The 23632-nt window shown below is 35.5% G+C and overlaps 2 protein-coding genes across 2 annotated transcripts; one reads left to right on the plus strand and one right to left on the minus strand.

Annotated features, from left to right (window-relative positions):
• The first annotated feature begins 17 nt into the window (after nt 1-17).
• Nucleotides 18-19784, plus strand: LOC138325696 (uncharacterized). The gene is made up of 9 exons (XM_069271525.1): nt 18-246; nt 1336-1564; nt 1757-2049; nt 4052-4192; nt 5995-6093; nt 7049-7281; nt 7887-9068; nt 12993-13218; nt 13529-19784. Exons 1-9 carry the CDS (start codon nt 67-69, stop codon nt 14006-14008), a joined length of 3063 nt encoding a protein of 1020 aa, XP_069127626.1. The 5' UTR covers nt 18-66; the 3' UTR covers nt 14009-19784.
• Nucleotides 17489-23002, minus strand: LOC138325698 (acyl-coenzyme A thioesterase 13-like). Its single transcript, XM_069271527.1, has 4 exons — nt 22747-23002; nt 20975-22270; nt 18801-18985; nt 17489-17787 (listed from the first exon to the last, which is right to left on the minus strand). Exons 2-4 carry the CDS (start codon nt 21056-21058, stop codon nt 17631-17633), a joined length of 426 nt encoding a protein of 141 aa, XP_069127628.1. The 5' UTR covers nt 21059-22270; nt 22747-23002; the 3' UTR covers nt 17489-17630.
• Between the last annotated feature and the right edge of the window lie 630 nt (nt 23003-23632).

Genomic DNA, 23632 nt, shown 5'->3' on the forward strand with positions numbered 1-23632 from the left:
TGAAAACTAATAAATTAATCAGAAGGCCGAAAATATTTCCGGAACAAAACGGTACAAAGGGGGAGGATGGCGGGTTCAACGGAAACAACTTATTTAACTGAGGATGAGATCGACAGATTGACAGTGATTAATGCAGTAAAGATAGCAAGGGATAACAACATATCAACAGATGGATTAAAAAAACTTAAAGAAATACATTGTAAACTCAAATCAAAGTTAATTCAAGATAAACGACAGCGACGCGAGGTAAGGTCGGTTACTTTCACTTTTAAACTGAAAGCAGGAAGCATTGATATGTTTTTTTCTTTCTTTTAATTGTTAATGTTATATTGTTTTATATTGAAATATCAATTAGAAAATAATGAAAAATAATACAACATGCGAGTTTGAATTTAATTTAAATAATTTAAAAAATAATAATATAACTACTTTTTATGTTGTAAAATAAAAGTATAAGATCTTTAAGATTCACTCTAAATTGGTTTAAACCTGAAATAATTTTAGTATTCAAACACATTTTTTTAAATAAAGAAAGCGAAAAATAAAAAATAAAACTAAACACGTTATTATAATAAATAAATACTGTTAAAAATAACCCTAGTTAGCTAGGTAATAATAATGTAAGTTGACTATATCTATATATAATTGAAATGTAATTTTTTATAATTTTTTTTAAGCTAGATTTTTTTTATACCGGGGGGTGGGTTCAATCTGAAATAAATTAATAATATTAAACATAGAAGTTAAGATGCTTCCAACAGCATAAACAATATTTGAACTATAATTGGCCGGTCTTAAATTGTACAGTATATATATATATATATGTCTAAATATTTTGTTTTGCTTCCATGCGCATTCAGTTCTTCATTCCATATATGGCATATAGTGCCAAAGAATATTTTTTGGGAAGCAATTAATTATTTTTAATATTTCTATGTTGAAGTAAAATTAGAAGTTCATACTTTTCAATGGTGGTAATGGTGTAAAGTAAGTTACATTTGTAACTGAAGAAAAATACTATTTTGTCTGCTAATGTTTTTGATAGAGCAAAAATACTGTTTGCCAGCAGTAGAGCATCTTTAAATTGATCATGAAATATACAGTGTATACATTGTATATTTCTTTTGCAATTAAAAAATGAATTAAAAATCCAAATAGTAATTGTGAATTAATTAATTACTTTTTGAATTGTATTTAACAGTCGTTTTTGGATTCTTTTATCTGGTTTTACATTTGTCAGCCAATTTGACATTAGTAAATTACCAAATACTGCATGTTAACAATATTTGACAATAAATACTTTAATCAGTTTTGTATCTTGTACAAATATTTCAGATTATTAAGTCCTTGGAATCAGAAGCAGCTGAAAATCATGACTTGAGAAATGAACTACATAGTATATACGAGGAAGTCATCAATTTGTTGAAAAATGTGGAGCAGGAAGATAAAAATAATCCACTAATAGACCTACTCCAGAGACATTACAACAACATTCTTGACCAACTCCAGAAAGAAAAGGGCAAACTTTCTGGAAATACTTCAAGATGTCCAATCCTAGTTTTAGGTAGATACATACTCTTTCAATTATTTTGGGTGTAACTGTTAACATTAAGCCCTTTTGGCTGACAGAATCTTTCCAAACATATTGAGAATTTCAGAAGATAAAATCACAACCCAAGAGGTAATTCATGAATATCCAACAATTTTTGCTATTTTATCACTATTTTTTAATATTTTTATTGTTATGTATTTGAAGGTGAGACTGGAGCAGGGAAGAGTTCCTTTATCAACCTGTTACTAGGAGAAGAGGCGTTACCAACACAACTGCTTAGTAACACAAATGTCATCTGTGAGATTCAATATGCTGATAATTATTGGGCCATTCTGTATTGCTCTCTAGATGATGACAGTGAGAGCATCAAGAAAATAAAAAAGGACGACAAGTCCGAATTCTTCAAGTGCCTGGGGGAGCACATACAGAAATCGGAGGATGATACAACCACCAAGTATCGAAAGGCTAAGATATATCTTCCTTGCGATATACTGAAGGTGAAAGTTTGAAAATGTATTAAGTTTATTACAGGCTATTTATGTGTGAGAGAATACTTATTGTACATACCTGAATACAATTTATACAAGTACATTGGAAGATTACTGTGTAACAGGCTGGACTTGGTCACAATCATTGGTGACTATATATATACAGTAATTGTCTCTGTATAAAGACCATCTCCTTAATAAGACCACTTTCTTAGGGTCCCAAATGACCATTTTCAATGCAAATCAACTTGGCTATAAAGACCATTTTCTTCTATCTCTTAGGTGGTATTGTAGACAGGTTTGATTCTGTCAAACCTGTCTATAAAGGCAATCAAAGAGACTGTCAAACCTGTCTATAAAGGCAATCAAAGAGACTGTCAAACCTGTCTATAAAGGCAATCAAAGAGACTGTCAAACCTGTCTATAAAGACCATCCAAGAGACCAAGAGAAAATGGTGTTTATAGCCAAGTGTTCTTCATACACAGGACAAGTTGTATTTAAATAGACCATTTGGGACCCAGAAAAAGTGGTCAAATTAAACAGATAGTCTGTATACAGTGTTGGGCGCTAATTAAGGCAGGTTTGACTGTAACTGTGGTATAATATAATTCAGCTAGTGGTTGGACATCATAGCTAGGGTTTGAACTCCATGCATTTTATAAATACGATCGTGGCTCATATGATTACCGGTATGAGATGATGGTGTTGGCGAGTTCAACACTTACATGTTCTAGTGCGCTCTGGCCTCACATCAGACATCTATCTGTCATAATGTCTAAGTCTCAGATGTCAGGCAAGAGAATCTTGGCCTAGATTATGTACAGCCTATGGCTAGGTATTATGTCTCAGGTGTCAGGGCCAGAGTATCTTGGCCGCCTATGGCTAGGTGTTATGTCTCAGGTGTCAGGGCCAGAGTATCGGCTGAGTATCGGCTAGGTGTTATGTCTCAGGTGTCAGGGCCAGAGTATCTTGGCCTAGATATGTACACGTATGTACAGCCTATGGCTAGGTGTTATGTCTCAGGTGTCAGGCCAGAGTATCTTGGCCTAGATATATACAGCCTATGGCTAGGTGTTATGTCTCAGGTGTCAGGGCCAGAGTATCTTGGCCTAGATTATGTACAGCCTATGGCTAGGTGTTATGTCTCAGGTGTCAGGGCCAGAGTATCTTGGCCTAGATTATGTACAGCCTATGGCTAGGTGTTATGTCTCAGGTGTCAGGGCCAGAGTATCTTGGCCTAGAGTATGTACAGCCTATGGCTAGGTGTTATGTCTCAGGTGTCAGGGCCAGAGTATCTTGGCCTAGATAGATGATGTACAGCCTATGGCTAGGTGTTATGTCTCAGGTGTCAGGGCCAGAGTATCTTGGCCTAGATTATGTACAGCCTATGGCTAGGTGTTATGTCTCAGGTGTCAGGGCCAGAGTATCTTGGCCTAGATTATGTACAGCCTATGGCTAGGTGTTATGTCTCAGGTGTCAGGGCCAGAGTATCTTGGCCTAGATTATGTACAGCCTATGGCTAGGTGTTATGTCTCAGGTGTCAGGGCCAGAGTATCTTGGCCTAGATTATGTACAGCCTATGGCTAGGTGTTATGTCTCAGGTGTCAGGGCCAGAGTATCTTGGCCTAGATTATGTACAGTCTGTAGCTAGGTGTTATGTCTCAGGTGTCAGGGCCAGAGTATCTTGGCCTAGATGGATTATGCTGATTGGTGTTTATGTACAGCCTATGGCTAGGTGTTATGTCTCAGGTGTCAGGGCCAGAGTATCTTGGCCTAGATTATGTATAACCTATGGCTAGGTGTTATGAATTAGCTTTCTTTTTTTCATTTCAAAACAAATTTGCAAAGATTGCAGAGTGAGAAATTAAATGGAAATTTCTATAAAGTTATATGATGTAGATGGTAATTCGGGAATTTACTACGATCATGAAATTCACCTACATAAACACATGCAAAAGAAAGTTGGTTTAGTGTATTGGCAGTTATGTGTGTGACTTTTTGTTATCACAGTCAGGACTCGTAATTGTGGACAGTCCAGGCATTGGAGACACAAAGGAGATGACAGATATGGTTCTGGATTACATCCTTGAAGCTTGTTCCTTCATCTACATCATCAACAGTGCCAACGCTGGCGGAGTGCAGGAAGAGAGAGTAATTTAATATTTCACTTTTGTATATTCAATTTTGTATTTGCATATTACAGAGTTATCTGCCCTTGTGAGTCGTTATTAATTGTGATATCATCCTTGCAGGTAGGTATTGATTGTGAGATCATGTGTTTGCGAGGGTAATGTGTGATACTTTTCAGAGAAAGCAATGTGAATTGCGCTCACAAAATAATGACGTAACAATTGATACCTACCCGCAAGGGAGCTAACTCTGTAATACAAATGTATGCAAAATAATACTGAAAAAAAAACTGAATTAATCATAGTGTACACATGTTAAGATCTAGAACTAAGACATTCTTTTATCCAATATACAGTGAAACTTGCCTTAGTAGCCACCTCTGTATAAAGACCACCTGCTTATTAAGACAATTTTGTTAGGGTCTCAAAATGCAAAGTACACTAGTGCGCAAGTTACACGAGTTTTTACGGTAGCTATTTTTTCAAAATATCAGGTACCTGTTGGTTTTTGTGAGTGTAACATGCATCATACTTTTCAGTGAAAAACAGTCAAACTAATGCAGACTGAAGCAATATATGTCATCAAGAGCAGATAACAAATACATGTAATCCATCTAATATTACCAAGTTATCTCCCTTATGGGATGATATCACTATTATCACTATCATTATTATTGGACCTTGTGAACATGGTAACCTGAGTAAACATGCACCAAGTGTAATGAAACTTTGTATGTAGACTAACATTGGAAAGATATTGGACGAGTCTGCCTGATTTGATAGCTACTTACGGAGTTATTACCCTTTGCAATAATAATTATTGAGCCTTGTGAACACGATAACTCGAGTAAATATGAACCAAGCTTAATGAAACTTTGTATGTAGACTAACTCGAATATATTTGAAAATAATCAAGCTTGATTCGACTGTAATTGACGGAATTATTGCCCTTTGAACTAATAATTATGACTGGACCTTGTGAACATGAATACTTGAGTAAACGAATCTTAATTTAAACTTTGTATGTAGACTAACATTTGAAAGATCTCGAACGAGGTCGAAAATCAGCTTGATTCGACTATCTTATTTACGGAGTTATTGCCCTTTGCAATTTAAATCATTGAAGCTTGTGAACACGGCAATGTGAGTAAATATGCACCAAGTATACTGAAACTTTGTATGTAGACCTATGTCAGCCCCTCAGGATGGACAGATTTTTTCCCCGTAAATTTTTTAAATTGCCCCTATCAATGTATTTTGCGCACCCCCAACTTCATATTTTATTTTTGCATAGAAAAAATGCGCAAATTACACAAGTTTTTACGGTATTAGAATTATGTTCCTATTTCGTGAACAAAAGACATCAGTTGGAAATGATATAAATAATTTGTATCAAATATCAGGTGACCTTTAAGGCCCATGGACCTCTTGTTATTTAACAGACTTGAAAGTCTATGTGCATATATTTGCAACTAAATGCAGCTGATCATGAATGTATTTAAATTTGATAACATAAAATATCAAAGAAACACAATTTGATAACATACATACATACATGTTCATTAAATTGAGTACAATTTTATGGCTATTTAAGCTTTCTAGTTAGTAAATGAAAACAATTTTATCATACAATACTTTGATTAGAATATATATTTCACTAGAATGTAATGTGTGGTATCATAATCTCAGTGTTGTTATTGCACATCGTCATTAGGACAAGATGGCTAACACATAAGGTGTTTGATATTTATCCACATCCATTTAGTTCTGAATGCTTAAAAATGCTATAAATAGATTTTACATTCCTGTAATGTGTTGTTGTAGGTTGTAGAGCTTGTGTCTCAGGTAGTAAAGAAAGCTTTCACGGACCAGTTCGACTACCGCCCCGAGTGTGCCCTGTTTGTGTGTAACAAGTGGGACAGGGTAAGTAAACACTATTAGATTCATGGTACAATCAGATTACAAAAAAAATGTGTCATGATCAAGTTCTATCCGTTTGTGTAGCCAAACTAGACTGATTTGATCATCTGGCGCCATCGGTAGAGCAATTAGTTAGTGTTTGGGAGTCTTTGGTTTCGCTCTTGTTTGGCAGAACATATTCCCCTCTACTGTTACGAACTTTGCACCCGCTGTTGGGTACAATTCCGTTACATGGAGCCCTCTGGTCACCGATAATTGGCCCAGTCTATTCCTGCTTCTTTTGTTTTAAGATTCTTGGTTAGTTAAGATTGTTTACTAATACAGGACCTGAACAGATAGTCTCTTCACCAGACTAATAAAACAATAACAATAATATTATATAATACAATGTACATACATAACATTTAACTTATTCCACATCTATACATGTAGGCCTGGCTCTCCCAATGTGTAATACATGGATATGTTATTGATATTTTGATTATACAAATTTATGATAAACATTTTAGATGAAATAGTTTATTCAAAACTGTATTTATGTTGTATACAAACAGAAAAAACCCTGTTGTTTTCAATGTTAATATTATTTGGCAACTGATAGTACATTTATTTGACCTTTTATATCAAAATCTGAAAGATGATGGTAACATTTAATCAAGTTTGTTCAATTTGATCGTAGGTAACCCATGCAGAGTTTACAGGAACCAAGACAAAACTAAACCAAATTTTGATTTAATTAGATTAAGATTACTATAAGGTAACAAATTTGAACTGTAGCTGTAATTAAAACAGAGATACCAATGCCAAAAACTAGGTATTATTATTCACCCCTTACATTTCAAAATGGACTATACCAGCCTTTGATCTGGAAGAATCTAGATGCATCTTCAGGGGTGAATTAACCAATGTGTACAAGAGTACATAAAAATGTATAATGCCAACTTTGTAAATTTTGTAGGTGCCTTTGTTGGAAAGGAAAGAGATTTGGGAAGACACTGTTAGAAAGCTTCAAAGTAATAATGGTTGGCCAGACTGCAAGACCTCCCAGATATTCTGTATTTCTACAATGGAGGCGAGCTATGTTCAAAAGGAAGAACCTCACTATGTCTATGGCCAGTTCTCCTGCCTCATCGAGGAAGTTCTCCGCCTCATTCCGAAAAGTAGAGAGGTTTTGCTGGTGAATTCAACAAGGTGAGACTGCTAGAGTGTACCTTTAAAGTAACTACACAATAATAATTTAACTAATTATTTAAGCATTGAACTGCATTCAATTGGCAATTATGGGATATGAATGCCAACTGGACAACGGCAAAATGTGTTTGGTAAGGTTACATAGTATAGTTGCAGTGAAAATGTAGATATTATATGATGTACAGTGTAACTAAACTAGACTGGATGTCACAGAGACCAGGACATTGGGAAAGATTAACAGGGTGGTAGTAACTTTAGTATATCTTCCATGCATTGATATGGAAGAGTCCATTATGGCCTTCAGTGGTGAAAGGGTTAAATACAAATATTTAAGATTGAAAATTACATACAATTATACGGAAATACCCCAGGATCCAGATTAGAGAAGGGCTGATTTTCACAAGTTATACTGAACACCGTAATCACAGAATAGGGCAATGATCACGTTGAATCTTGCCCTTATCATAGTTGCATGTTTAAAACCCATGAGAGACAATATCGTAGGCTTCTAACTATATAAATGCACTACAAAAATGACACTCTAAAATAAAACTAGTTTTATTTCCAATATACATCAATAATATCAAATGGCATTTCTATTTCAGATTTCTAGCAAGATTTCTAGAAAATTGCATATTTTGCATTGATGCAAGACTCCCAAAAGATGGAATGACAGAAGCTGATCGTAAAAGGGATATTGAAGAACACAAAAAAAAATTATATGAAATCAAAGATGGTATTGAAATTTTTTTCAAAGACCAGAAGAAAACTCTCAAACGAAGAATTATTAGCATTTCTGAGGACTTAAGCAAATATTTGATGCAGAAAGATGTTATTGAAGAAATCTGTGACATCAAGAAGTATGAAAAAGCTGTTAGAGCTGGTTTGTGGGCTGATGCAATGGTTTGTACAAGGTCAGAACTGTACACTCAAATCACCACACACATTCAGAAGTGGGAAAAGACGACGGGTTTACTTGATAAAGCCAGTAAGCAAATTGGAAAGGAATTCCGCGAAAAATTCCCAACCTTTGGTGCTCAGATATCTAACACAGAGAAGAAATTTCAGGATGGTGGAAACAGGACAGTGGTTGCTCAAGAGGACGAGCCATTCATTCCGCTGTCTGTTGCTCGCCGATTTGAAACCTTGGACATGGGGTTGAAGGTACTGGTAGGTGTGGGAATGGCGCCTGTACTTCTTCTTGGCGTAATTCTGCGTCTTCCAGTATATGCCTTTGTCGAATTGAAGCGCAAGATCACACAAGTGACCTTAGAGGCTACATTTCACAGTAACGACAAGAAACAGCAAGGGAACGCTGTGAGGAAATATGCAGAAAGTGTTCTCAGGTCCGTTGTTGATCCGCTTAATCTTGGTCCTCTGATGATAAAAGAGGTTAAGCCTCTTTTTGGATATCTTAAGAAGCAGTGTATCAACCTAACAAATGAGGTGGATGCTCGACTAAAAGTGATGGAGGAAGCGGAAGAAGATATGATGGGCGCTGATGCATTCAAGATTAAATTTGCACCTGTCCGTGAAAAATTCCGTAAATTCCAGGGAAGAACTCTTTTCTTTTTACACATGCACATGCATAAGCCTCATGCCAAGGACTGTATTCCTGAGTCAAGTCTGGTGGAATCTGGCAGGATATCAGACGGCTGTATGAGTTACATCATGGAGGCTGATAAGAAGAGTATACAGGGCTATCAGACAGTGGCTGTACGTCACTGTAAAATACCTACAGATGCCAGCAACATAATGCAGGTTCTGGAGGATGACAAACATTACAGGTAACTTTTTACACAGAATTTTATATTTTACTAGTAAGTGTTACACTGTAATTCTGATCAATAGCTTGATATAACCTAAAATATTCTGTCTCAGACACCAGGCACTTTTACAGTACAGTAGGTACAGTACGGTATAATATTAATCTACCAGGTAATTGTCAAAATGTTTTGTTTTATTAGTTTAACATCCTATTAACAGCCAGGGTCATTTAAGCATGTGCCAGGTTTGTTGGTGAAGGAAAGCCGGAGAACCCATAGAAAACCACCGACTAGCAGTCAGTACCTGGCAACTGCCCCACATGGGATTTGAACTCGCGATCCAGAGGTGGAGGGCTTGTGGTAATATGTCAAGACATCTTAACCACTCAGCCACTGTGGCCTACATGTCAAAATATCTACGGCTGGTATCGGGGCCAGAGAAACTTACCAAAACAAGGCAATTTAAAGATGAGCTTATGTCATAGTTTGGCCTCTGATGTCTATTTTCACCTGTCTGTCTTTCCATCCATCCATTGTCAATCAACATTTTCTGGATCTAAGTGGATTATTACAAAATTGGACATTAGAATCCATTGGAAAAGAGGAACTTATTTTATGTAATCTATGGGTCTTTTGTATTATTTGGTCTATAGCATCTTTCACTACTGAGAAACCAATTTTTGTGTCACCTGCAACGCAAGGGCGACAATTAGGTATCACTATGTTGGCGTCGGCCTCAACTGTGATAACTTAAGTATTTATTGTCCGATTTCAACCTGGTACAGTGGAACTTGAATGATACGAACTCAGATAATTCGACAACCCGGTGTAGTATGGTATTTTGACCCCCATGGTAGAATGACCCCGGGGTCAAAATACCATTATGGTGAAATGACCCTCCCCCCCCCCTCATGGTAAAATGACTCCCCCTTCTTAAAGTTACTACATGTATAACTCTTGAAAACATGATATTTTCTTCTCATTTATGATGAACTTCAAATTGGGATTAAGTTAGACCTATGGCTAGCATGTGGAAGGCATTTTTTTTGGGAGAAGGGGGGGGGGGGGGTTCAAAATACCATGGCCATGGTGAAATGAATCCCTCATCCCCACGTCAATTATATCTTTTTAATTTACATTTAATTGCCTAAAGATTCAATAAAATCATATATATTATGATTTTAATGAATTTTACATGTTATTTGTAAAAACTATGACTATGAGAACTTCCCCTTAGAAGAGGAAGGGGGAGGGGGGGGGGGTCAAAATACCCAAAATACCATGGCCATGGTGAAATGAATCCCTCATCCCCACGTCAATTATATCTTTTTAATTTACATCTAATTGCCTAAAGATTCAATAAAATCATATATTTCATGATTTTAATGAATATCAAATGAATATCAAATGTCATTTGCAAAAAACTGTCATTATGACAACTTCAACTTAGAAGGGGAAGGTGGAGGGGGGGGGGTCAAAATACCATGGCCATGGTGATATGAATCCCCCATCCCCACGTCAATTATATCTTTTTAATTTACATTTAATTGCCTAAAGAGTCAATAAAATCATATATATCATGATTTTAATGAATATTAAATGTTATTTGCAAAAACTATGACTATGAGAACTGAAAATATCATCTTAAACTATATGGTTTATGCTTAAAATCTTCGTCCAAATTACTTCCAACAACAATATACATGTAGAGGGCAAATGACCATGCATCTATATTTGTCTGGAGGGGCTTTTGTCCATACCCCCTATATGATATGGCTTTAAATTTTTCAACTGAAAATACATATCATGATATCATGTTTTGAGTTAATTTGGTGTATGGTTGCATGCGGTCATAATTTTTATGTGACATCAACATTTACAGTACCTTAAATAATAAGGTAGTATGTATGATGGTCATATTTCCTGAACAAAATGCAAATTTAATGCAAACATGTATTTCAATCTTTAAATATGAAAATCATGTGTAAATATTTTAGATTTGAAATGAGGTTTTTGTTTTAATTGGTTTCCATCGTTTCCAACAAACTTCAAAACTATTGATATCAAATAATCACAAAATTTCTATAGCACATTATTGTAATCAGTTGGATGAATAGGCCAAATCAATTTGAAAATCATAGCCATAGCCATGGTTATTTGAACACCCCTCCCCCCAAATTTCAACTATCCCTAAAAAAAGGAATTGCAAAGAGGTAGGGGGATCATTTCACCATGGCCATGGTATTTTGCCCCCCCCCCATAATATGATGTCCTTATATTCACAGTTTCTGTAAATAACACTAAATATTAATAGAATTCATGATATTTATGATTTTATTGTATCTTATGACAGTTAAATGTCAGTTGAAAATTTTTTATTGGACTGGGAAGAGGGGGAGTCATTTCACTATGCCATGGTATTTTGACCCCCCCCCCCAAAAAAAAAACCCCAAACCTTCTACTGCTAGCCATAGGTCTAACTTAATCCCAATTTAGAGTTTATCATAAATGAGAAGAAAATATTATGTCTTCAAGTGTTATAGTAACTTTTAGAAGGGGGGGTCATTTTACCATGGGGGGGGGGGTTCATTTCACCATAATGGTATTTTGACCCCGGGGTCATTTCACCATAATGGTATATGGACCCCGGGGTCAATATACCATGATTCAAAATACCATGCTACACCGGCTTAATATGAAGTAATTTGCTGGTCCCGGCCGAATTCCCTCTTTATCTTTGTTTAAAGAACTCGGATAATTCGAATTCGGAAAACTCGAAGAACTCGGATAATACGAAGTAAATTTTTGGTCCGAATGACAAAAAATCATACATAAAATGTTCTTATAACTCGAAATGAGATTTTTTGGACAACGAGTTCGCCGAAAATGCAGATTTTCTTTTTCATAAATGTGCTGTAGAACAGCATTTCAAAATATATATCTCGGTTTTATTTTTATAATTTTGCAACTGCCATTATATTTATCATTTTACGACATGGAACTAGTCTAGATATACCAAGCAAAGATATCGTCAGTAGACATGAGAACTCGCTTAATTCGAACACTCGGATAACTCGAAGTTTTATCTCGGTCCCTTCGAGTTTGTATTAACCGAGTTCCACTGGTATTTGGTATATTACTGTAACAGTCCTTTTTGAGTTCCGGAAATCTTCTGATTACAATAGACAATTTAACAACTGCTGCGGTTCAATGTCATGTTTATTAGTATTGATAATAACAAAAGACAGGTCACATGTACATCAAAAGGTCGTACGGCGTATTGTGTGGACACTCGTATGTAAAACGCCGGCATAGGCCATTTCCGAATTGGAGGATTATACTGACACTCAGTGTCATGAGGCTCTGTCGCTAGCCGTGCTGCTGCCCAGCGCAACTCTCTGGCGCTAATCCTGGCAACAACCCGTGCACGCCAGCTTATCTACCAAGCGCCGCCCTACAGACCTCACTCCATTGGGTGTCCTCTCCGAGGTGCTGCTCTGTCTCACCTGTCCGCTGGTCAGGTACTATAAGAGAAAGAGAACCAGAGCACTAACCTGTAACGGCTTAAATACACCTGAGTGAGCCTACACAATACGCCATAATCCCTACAGGTAACGACACTGATAACATGAGCTTAATACAAACACATTTAAACATACATACGTTAGCGCTCATTACATTACTTTATATCAATGAGATCTCAGATAAGTTCAATAATGGTCAAAATCCGTCAACATTTGCAAGAGTTACGGGACTTTGAAATCATCAAAGTAGATAAATCCTTGGTTTCCGCTCAATAACTTCAATATTTAACGTCCAATTTAAACCAAATTTCATAAATTGTTATATATCAATGAGATATCGGATAAGTTCAATAATGGTCAACATCCGTCAATATTTGCAAGTTACATGTTATATATTTATTGGCTGATTCTTTATTGGCAGGTATAGCACTCTAGTACAGACAATTGGCTGTATGAAGACTTCAACAGAAATTGCACAAGTTATGGAGCCCCTGTCTGGCTGTTTACGTAAACACCTTTCACGGACTGTGTCTTCTCTAGAGAGACCAAGATATCTACAACGATTGGCAGAATCGGTCGTAAACGGACTACAGTATCTTCATCACAGAAACCTAGTACATATGGACTTATCCCTGGATACAATAATGGTAATTAGTGTTGTATTGGAACAAACACTCATTGACCCCTAAAAAGATTTTTAGACTCTTCTAAAGCAAAGACTGGACCAGTCCATTATTTAAATTAGGACTGCATACATACGTTTGTCTGGTGGCTCTACCTGCATGGTACTTTAATTCTTTCATCCATTCAAAAAATCATATTTAAATCATCAGTTTTGATTAACACATGCAAATAATTGAGTCCCATGGGAATCTCTTATCTAATTATTTAGTGTTTATCTTTAGGAAAACTACTTTATCACATAATAAACTGTCATTGCTTATCATCGTCTTATAGGTTGATTTAGCTGGGAAGGTGAAGTTAGTTAACTTGTCGTCACCAAGGAAACTGCCAGCCTCTTTATTCCCATTAGATGGCGCCGCGATCAGATATGTTCATTTTGAGGGACGGCTGATGTGTAAACCAAACAAGTATGTGTACACCATCCAACACGACATATACTCCGTGGGGATCATGATGTACGAGATGTGGACCGGTCATCATGCATTCCAAGACCGCATGGAATGTGGCATGAAACATCTCAGCCAGTTCATTGATATTTTGGAAGAAAACGACTTTCTGGCTTTCCCCCTGCTGAAGAAAGAGAAGAGTCTGAAAAATGAACAGGTTTGGATTGACACAATTGAAAGTTGTCTTTATGAAAAAGTGAAAACCCCAGATGACTGGTTTCGAATCATGGCCAATGATGGTAGTATGGCTTTAAATGTTGGAGGGTATCCATGTAACAGCACCATGGCAGTTACATACATACGTTAACTACGGCGCTCTTGGACATATTAAGTCTTCAGGATTGTAAGGATAGATACTAAATAGGTCCATATATAGTTGCTTTTTTTTTTAGGGGGCCGTGGTGGCCGAGTGGTTAAGATGTACCAACATAATACCACATGCCCTCCACCTCTGGGTCGCGAGTTCGAATCCCATGTGGGGCAGTTGCCAGGTACTGTGCCGCTGGTCGGTGGTTTTTCTCCGGGTACTCCGCCTTTCCTCCACCAACAAACCTGGCACGTCCTTACATGACACTGGCTGTTAATAGGACGTTAAACTAATCAAACCAAACCAAAGTTGATTTTTTCATGATGGATTTTGCTACATTTGCAGTGAAAGTAATTTTGAACTTATGTCCCCATGAGTAAAATGGAAAAAATCACAAGTAAGATTGTATGTAGCTTATTACTGTTAGCAATGGATAAATTTACAAATATACAGGACAAAACTTTAGAGTAGGGACTGATCACCCCTACTGACCCACCATCCAGAGAGAGTTCCAGGATAAGGGTTGAAATCCTCTAAGATGGATGGACCTGGCTGATGATGACGACGGTTGAGCAGCAACACAAACAGCTGTATTATTTAGGTAATAGAGAGAAAAAATAATTTAAACGGTTTTAAAATTTCACATTTTGGCTATAAGAGTAAGGTGATTGATTTATTGCTCAATTTTAAGTAGATCAAATTTTCGCAATTAAACAAATATTCCAGGAAACCCCAAAAATATTTTCTGGTATTGATGACTTCTGTCTTTGAAGCCTTTGATTATCTTTTTATGAGGTTTACATATACCATGATGTTTAAATGTTTTGACTTGAAGGCTGCATGCCATATGACTTTATGTTCCAACATAAAACATGTTCATGCGTAATCGTTGAATTTACTCGGAGAGAGAGCAGCCATGGTTTTGATATATCATTTATGTATAACATATTTACAGCCTTTTGTATTAATAATTTACTTCAATACCTACATCTATATTTATCTGTGTTTACAGACTGCAATATTACATAATGCTCAAATCATTCTAGGTTTATTTCACTAAATGAATGTGTATTAATCATTAAGTGCCCTTTTTAACACTTTACATTGTGTATAATGATGAGACTGATAAGCCATGCTGATCTATCAGAGTTACTTCCCTTCGGTTCGCTCCTTCACTGACAGAGTGCAATCAGAACTCCTCGGATGTAAAACATAATGTATGACAGTTACATCTTAGGAGTTCCTATTGGACAGAGAGAAACAAAGGGAAGTAACTGTGATAGTTAAAATGCTGATAACCCATACAATTTTGTGTTGTAACATAGATGCTGTCATGACACTCGATGTCTGGTATCATCTATGTCGGCAAAGCTTGACTATCATATTACCATACTGTGGTCCATTGCAATGCATTTAAGTGTTTATCATGTACATCCTTTGTGTAACCATGCCTGAATGTGTGATTTGAGGAAATGGAGTTTTAAATTATTTCGTTTAAGAGGCAACAACTCTGTGTATCATATTCTAGTCAGCCTTGTAGGCCCAGATAAAAGAACTCTGTGTATCATATTCTAGTCAGCCTTGTAGGCCCAGATAAAAGTGTATGAGGGGGTGCAGAAAAACTGGCAGTCCGTGGTGACACTATACAATATGAAGTCTGCACATCATAATACAACCAACATTATTTCAGAAAAGGGAATTATTATGGCGTTCCTCTTTTCCTTTTGTATTTTAAGGATTATCGGTATAACATATGCAAGAAATGACTTATGTTTGTGTAAAAAGCAAACACAAATTTTCATTAATTGCTTTATATTTCGTAATGTATGAGATAATGCTTTTTGAACTAATGCTTTGAAATCCAGCAAAATTTTTGATGCATCTCAAAAAATTTTCACAACAAAAGATTTTGGGGATCAATCCCAAGATTGTGTTGGTCCCAAAAGTGTTTCAGCCAATTTATCCTGGATCTTGAATCCCGAAAATCTTTCTTGGTCCCATGATTGTTCTGGGTGTAGATTATCATTGTTATATATTACAGTTTAAATAATAGGTCCTGCTGTGATGATATTCATTGATCAGATTTTGTCTGTCTCTGCTCTTTTAGCAGACTAGTGAAATGTTTATGCAAAGTCTTAACCCTTTAACTTTTTATTTTTGTGGTACTTCATTTTACATTAGTATATCATCTGGCCTCAACAGGTAGATATCGATTGATTTGAATTGCTACCTCTTTTTTAAGAGTGTAATGTCATACCTCTTTTGTTTTTTTGGAAAACAGCTTATTTTTTGCGAACGAAATTCTTGACATCACAATCAATACATACCTGCAAGGGCAGATAACTCCTTTACATGAAAAGACAAAACAGTCAAAACGTTAACGATATATGTGTAATTGTCCATTTATCTGAAACTGTGATACCGTTCTGGCAGACATTGATCACCATGTATATACTGTAAAATAAACTTTTTTTTTCATCTGATTGTTTACTAATTTAATGAGATATTAAATATTAATTTGTATCCATATCATTTATTGAAAATGAAACAAATAATATTCTGATGTTAATAGATTAAGTGACTGACTAGTTGGGCTTTTGTCCATTGTCAACATAGCTACGAATTACTAGAAATAATGATATAATTATGTGAAATTATATGATAATCTGTTGTTAGTACGAGATTGTGTATTAGCTGCCATTATAAGTATCACAATATGTGTATTACATCAACATATGTACTGCTTTTTCCCATTTTTGTTTCAAAGAAAATTATTAATATCTATTATGACAGATTCATACTCTGAGGCAATATCAATTTTAGGCTTTGATATTATCAAAGAAGAATTCATGCAGAGACCATTTGATTTCAATTTTTATATTGTGTGTTCAATTGTCTAAATTGAAACCAAGGACGAAGACAAAAATAAAAGTATTTTACTGTTTTGTTGGTGTTATGCTACTGCATTTATCTACTAGCTAAACAGTTTCAAACTATAAACCATATCTATTCTCAAATAAGACCCCCTCCATAGGAGAGTTACAGATTAAAAGTCGTGGAGGGGTCTTATTTACCAGGGGAGTTTTATTTGAGAATGGCTATGGTAGGGGTGCCACATTTCATATTGCATGCTAGTTATAAATATTACTCTCGAATAAGCAATATCAATGCTCCATGTTTTATGGGTATATAAGTAATTTTGAAAGAAATCAAATTGAATGTTATTTTCGTTTCAATATTTTTTATTCTGCATATAGCAAATTACCGTATTCGACCCAATAAGTCCCCCATCTCTATAAGCGCCCCTCGGCCATTTTGTGGCCTCATTTTGACAGACCTTGAATTAAATGCAGACTGAAAATATGAAAACCAATGGTTTCTGTATTGAATCCTTTTGCAAATTTTGATTTTAAAACAGAGTTTTGGTGTATACCAGGTAACCAAAAAGAAAATGGTAGATTTGAATAACAATAAAATATATCAAATCAAAAATACTTTAATGATGATCAAATAACTAGTCAAAAACACAACATAAGAACATGTGTATTTAAAAAAATGATGTTGATGTTAAAATATCATTTAATTAAATTGCCATTGCTATCACAGTAGGGCATGTGTGATGTTAGCTCCCCACAAACTTGGTATGTTTGCCTTGAGCTAATAAAGCTCCATCACTTTTTTTCCTTATATCCACGCTCAGAAAGGCTAAAGTTTTACCAACTTTAACAGAATTAGCCTCAATCAAAATGTCTTCTCCAACTTTTGCTGCCTTCATGTATCTGGAAAATATAACAAAATGGAAATGATTTTATGAAATGGATATGATTTTAGACGTGTAGGCATACATATATTGCCCACCAACTTATTTTTGCGACTATACTTAAGTTTGTTTTTTTCTGTTTCATGTACTGCTTATAAGTAACAACTTAGTTTTGTGATCTACATTCTCATGATTCTACTATATTTGTGTTTGAAATAATTCGGCAGCAATTTATTTGCATGATTTCTAATGGCTCGCAAAACACGCGTAAATTACTCACGCAAAGTAAGTTGGTATACAATATATTTAAAGGCCCACTACCTCTCAGAAACAGCTTTTAGTTTTTAAAATGGGAAACTAGATTGTAATTTTGTAATGTTTCCAGCCATTGTCCAAATCACTGAGCATTAGTTGACTAACATTGTGCCATATGTCAAAACAGTGAAATGTATCTACACTGTTAACATAGATTACATAAGAAAGCTTGTATTTGTTAGAGGTTATAACCTCATCTTAGACCATTGATATACCTTTTATTTAGTTATCTTTTAAGAAACTTTTAATTTGTGGTTTGAAAAGGTAGTGGGCATTTAACCATGATGTACAATTGAACTAGGGTATCACACATGTTTGATATCTGTATAGTAGTATCCCATAGGCTTAATAACAGAAAACTTAATCTGATGGGCCTAGGCCTTACTTCTCTCTATTACTTGTGGAATGTTGATTTTTGCATATCGATCAGGTTTAACTACATTTTCCATATCAAAATGAGTAATTTAATAACTCGGGCATCTGCTATTCACCAGCATGTACTTTATGTTCCTTGTAGAAGATATATCTCCACAAATAATGGGTGACTGGCATATCTTATTATTGCATAAGCAAATTTGTAAGCCATTTCTGTTACTCTTATTTATATTTTCAAATTTTTTTTTCTTTGAATGACAAAAGATACTTAGCAATTTCAATCTTGTTTGTATTATTATAAGACAGTTTTAAAGTGTGTTTTAGATGATGATGATTACTTACGATATGCTCATATCAACACTGACGCCAGCCACCTGTCTCTCCGTGGTCAGTAGGGCCCAGGTGGACACAGAGTCCACTAATGCTGCGGTCATCCCTCCATGCAGCGTGCCAAGTCGATTCTGATGGTCCTCTGTAATGGTCATCTCGCACACCATTTTTCCATTGCCTCCGGAAACAACTTTGACCTTAAAAAAATGTCATTGTATACATGATGTTTTGAGAAAATACAATCTACATTATGATTTTTTCAGACCTGAAAGGCCCACTATCTCTCTGAAACAAAAAAAAAAGGTTTCTTAAAAACATTAATAACATAAGAAAATATATATCGGTGGCCTAAGATGAGGTTAAAATACCAAACAAATGCAAGATTTTTTGCATAAACTATTTAACAGTGAAGATTCAATTCGCTGTTTTGCCGATTGGCACAGTGATAGTCAACTAACACTCAGTAATTAGGACGACGGCGAGAAACATAATACGACCCGACCCTCGTTATGAAAATAAACATTTAATTTATTTAAATTTAATTGTTCAGAAGGTGATGACAGGTGTAGTATTAACGGTAAGCTAATAACTTTTGTGACTCTACAAAATTATAATCTCGTTTAACATTCCAATATCAAAAATTAAAAGCCGTTTCCGGAAAGGTAGTGGGCCTTGAAAGTGACAAATCAGTTTAAGAGTACATTAAAATTTGCAAATATATCGGAAACAAACCAGTTGTAATGAAAGTAAGATTAGTGGTTTTACAGTGATATGAAAGGAAAGCCCACTTTGCTGAAGTGAATGTGTGTGACTGAAGTGTTCAAACTTGCTCACTGTCCCCCATAAATGTCGGATGTGACTTGTATGCTGAACTCTAACTTTTGCTTGTGGATTAAAGGAACGTTGTCTAGAACTACTCAAATCGCTTTTACAGTAGTGTGTTATACTGTATTATGTGTATGCTCCTGTCTAAAAAATAAAGTTATCAACTCCTCAGTGGTTACGTATTGCATTTATTCAACTTACGTGATGTTGGCTCGGGAATGAGTACAGTGTACATATTGAACCTGCTGAATGGGATTGCTAGATCCCAATTTAATACCACAATACCGTAGTCCTGGGAATATATTATTCATATCATATTCAAAATTCAATGCATTAACCATGCACCTGAACAATCTTGGGAGCTTAATCAATATTATGAGGCTCACATGACCACACATACCAGTAGCTACAGCCTCGATACTCAAGTGGTTCTGATCACTTACCATCTCTACAGATGATAAGGGATCAGAACCGTTGGAGTGTTGAGGATGCTCTATCTATAACCAATGACTGTGAATCCTCTGAACACTAGCCAGATGCACTACCAGTTGACTGTGTTGCTTTGAAGTTGAGCGTCACATGCTCTCTCTGTAATTGTCAAAGGAAGCCTCTGCAGGTCTGTGATTGGTCAGGTTTTTTCTCCTGAACTGTCTCCAGGTTTACTCAATGAGACTGCGGGTGGGACTTTAGTGATTTGAGTAATCCCTCGAATATCAAGGATGGAATACACTTGGCTAGCACAGTTGCAGTTTCATTTATCTAACTGCTAACTGAAAATATGAAAACTGCATAGGTTTCTTAATTTCTTTTTCAACTTTATTTTTTTCATAAACTTTTATTTATGGGTTATACTTTGTGCAGTTTTATGAAAGCTAGGCTACTGTAGACCATTTCATTTTATTATATCTTATTTTTTTCCATTGTATCGAGTATTGGGTCGAATACAGCACTAGTAAATAGTTCATTGAAATAAAATGCTGATGTTAATACAATTTCTCTTTTTGGATAACACACTGGTTATTACTCAGTGTAGTTGAACAAAATTAAAAGGCAAACTTCATGTGTCAAGGGGAATAACTCCGTTTACCTAGCTAGACAAAATATTAGACCTTGATCTATGGCTTTATGTGCTAGTCCAGAAGTATCACTGTGACCATATTTTTATTTGCAATACTCTGTTGTTATAATTTTATTCTAATGAGTGTTGTACACCTTGTTTTCTTGCTGTAATGAGTACAGTACAGTAGATTATCTGGAACATGAGTTAGCTATAATATTACAGTTAGCTCTAAACTCCAACGTCAAGAGTGTTAATGTCATGATATGATGTAGAACAAGATTATATCATTATAAGTTAATACCTTGTCTAATATAGACTCAAATCCTCTACATTTTGTCCCGGCTTCAACGACTTGCTTCAGGAAACGAAGTCCATTCCCACTCATGATTGCAAACAACTGGGCTAGGGGAGACAACCGCGACAAATGTTTGATTGCTGTTAAAAGAAGGGGCCCAATGGTCCCGTATCAATTGTTGGACAACTTTAGTCTAGATACTCATTCTTCAGTGATTGATGAATTGATAAAGTATCCCTACCGGTTGTTAATTACTTAACTAGTTGTGTACCCTGTGTATCTTGTCTGAAAACTGATAGACTAATATTCTTCACAGCAATTATAAGACTAGAAGTTCATCATGTAATGACATAACACTTCGAGAAAATAAGAGGTCAAAAGGCCATGTATCTGTTTTTGTCAAGAAGCCTATATTTAAGCTCACCTATCACATATACTCGAGAATATAAGATCTATTTGAAATTGATTTTGTATGTTGTGTTTCAGCTTTTAACCTTGCCCTATACAATATTTCTTTTAGACCCAGTATTTCACTAACAAACTGTGTAGCATACCTGACATTTGCATGTAGGGTAAGTTTCAATATGGTGGAAATCAAATAGGTGAATAGATAGTAGTCATTGATGACCTTGAGTAGACCCATCCTCGATATGACAGGGGTTACTATAATTGCCGTTATATCCACTCCATGACTATGTCATAGCAAATCTGAAGGCTCGATCTGTTTTAACAGCAAATAAGCAGGTAGGCTGGTCCTTTAGTGTACATCAAAAGAATTGAATAACGGTACACTGTCGCTCTCCTTGTAATCTTCAAAGAAAATCTCTTCAGGCCCGTGATTGGTCAGGTTTATTTTCCTGAACTACCTTCAGTTGTACTATGAGATAGTCAAAGCATGGATATAATGACAGTGAAAGTAACCCCAAGATTACTGAGGACGGAGTAGACCAACAGCTGAGCTCTTTGTGTTTGGAGGTCCAAAATTTGAAATATGTTTCCATAAACGCCTATATAAAACAATAGTTTATTTCAAATTAAAACCCAGCTAGTAAAGTTTCCTTTGTTGTATATGACCATTATATTACATAATGGACACCTAGGAGTCCATTATGTAACTCACTGTCCATTATTATAGGGCCCCTGTCCATTATTCCCCAAAATAATGGACAGTCTATTTTGAACAAAGGAAAAAAAACGCTGCTGTATGGAAAACTAAACATGTTTATTTGACTATCCAAAATTTTACATTTAAGTTCACTCCTCCATCGAAATTATTACTTCCCCTTCCTAGCTGTTACTGTTCTGAAAATAAAAAAAAAACATAATTAGATTCTTGTATTATTATTTGTTACATCTTTTTAAAACTTGTAATTGACGAGGAATAGGAACTCTAGATTCTTGACTGAGGTGGGATAATATGCAGTCTTTTAGATCAGATATCTCACAACCCTTATAACATATAATCTGATGATTATGGTTAAACATAATATACTTAAGAGCGAAACCTGTCTAATCTGACACCTGCTTTCCCTATCCTATCTGTAACTGTTCCGTATTCAACAATAGCAACAATAGTATACAACAGTATCTGACTTTCCTACACCCTGAATAATCTGACCAAACACCCACGTGGTGTCGGATTAGACAGGTTTCATTGTATTCCAGTGCAATGCTATCATAGCAATCAGATATGGGTTTTTTTTATCATATCTATAACATGCGTATGGTAGATTTTTTTTAGGAAAAACAGTTATGTTTAAATTGTAGCGAAAACTCACCTTGCTTGTATGTATTTGATGTAAAGTTAGACAATGCACCTGTCCTTGTGCGAATAAATAGGTCACTTCAAACAGGCAAACAATCTGAATCACAGCTGCGTACATCCCTACATGTAAATGATGGCCGAGTAAGGAAAATATCACTATCCGACATGTTCAAAAACACTGTTGTACCTCCAAAGGTGTAAAACTAAATGACTGTGCATGCATCTCAACATTGTTAGTCCATTATTTGTCACAGGTGAGTGAACACCTGTGCAATCCTGAAATGGGATGTCCCATTTCTCAAACAGGGTACGCAAGGTAGTGAGTAGTGGTATGATGGGTTTTAAGTAGGATAAATTCCTCAAACTGTCCATTATTAGAGAGAATGGATTGTACCTCGCCCTGCGGGCTCGGTACTATCCATTCTCTCTAATAATGGACAGGTTTTCGGAAATTATCCATTACATACATTACATACTAATGTTTGGCACTTTCATTCATTACAAGTTTTTCACTGCAATTTGTTTCAGTGATGTATACCTGGCATATAGCCATAATTCAACTCAACTACTTGGTATACCTTTGTTTGAAATATTTTACGATTTTTAATTGCCCATGAAATAAACTTCACATAAAAATAAGTTGGTTTACAGTAGATGTTTATTATGCACTCTGATGTTCAACATAATATTATGTTGTAAAAAAGTAATTGGCCTACATTAATTCTCTCTTTTGATTAATTCTCATTAATTCTTTTTCTTGTGGCTATTTATTATGAGAACAAACAACAAGAAAAATTTGATTGTATTCATGTACACAGCATTTATTTAAATGTTTTTTGCTGTATATTAACAGATGACATGATGATTTATATAGTACAAGTTTCCTGTAAATCTACCTA

Source organism: Argopecten irradians, chromosome 6, assembly GCF_041381155.1.
Source record: "Argopecten irradians isolate NY chromosome 6, Ai_NY, whole genome shotgun sequence".
NCBI lineage: Eukaryota > Metazoa > Mollusca > Bivalvia > Pectinida > Pectinidae > Argopecten > Argopecten irradians.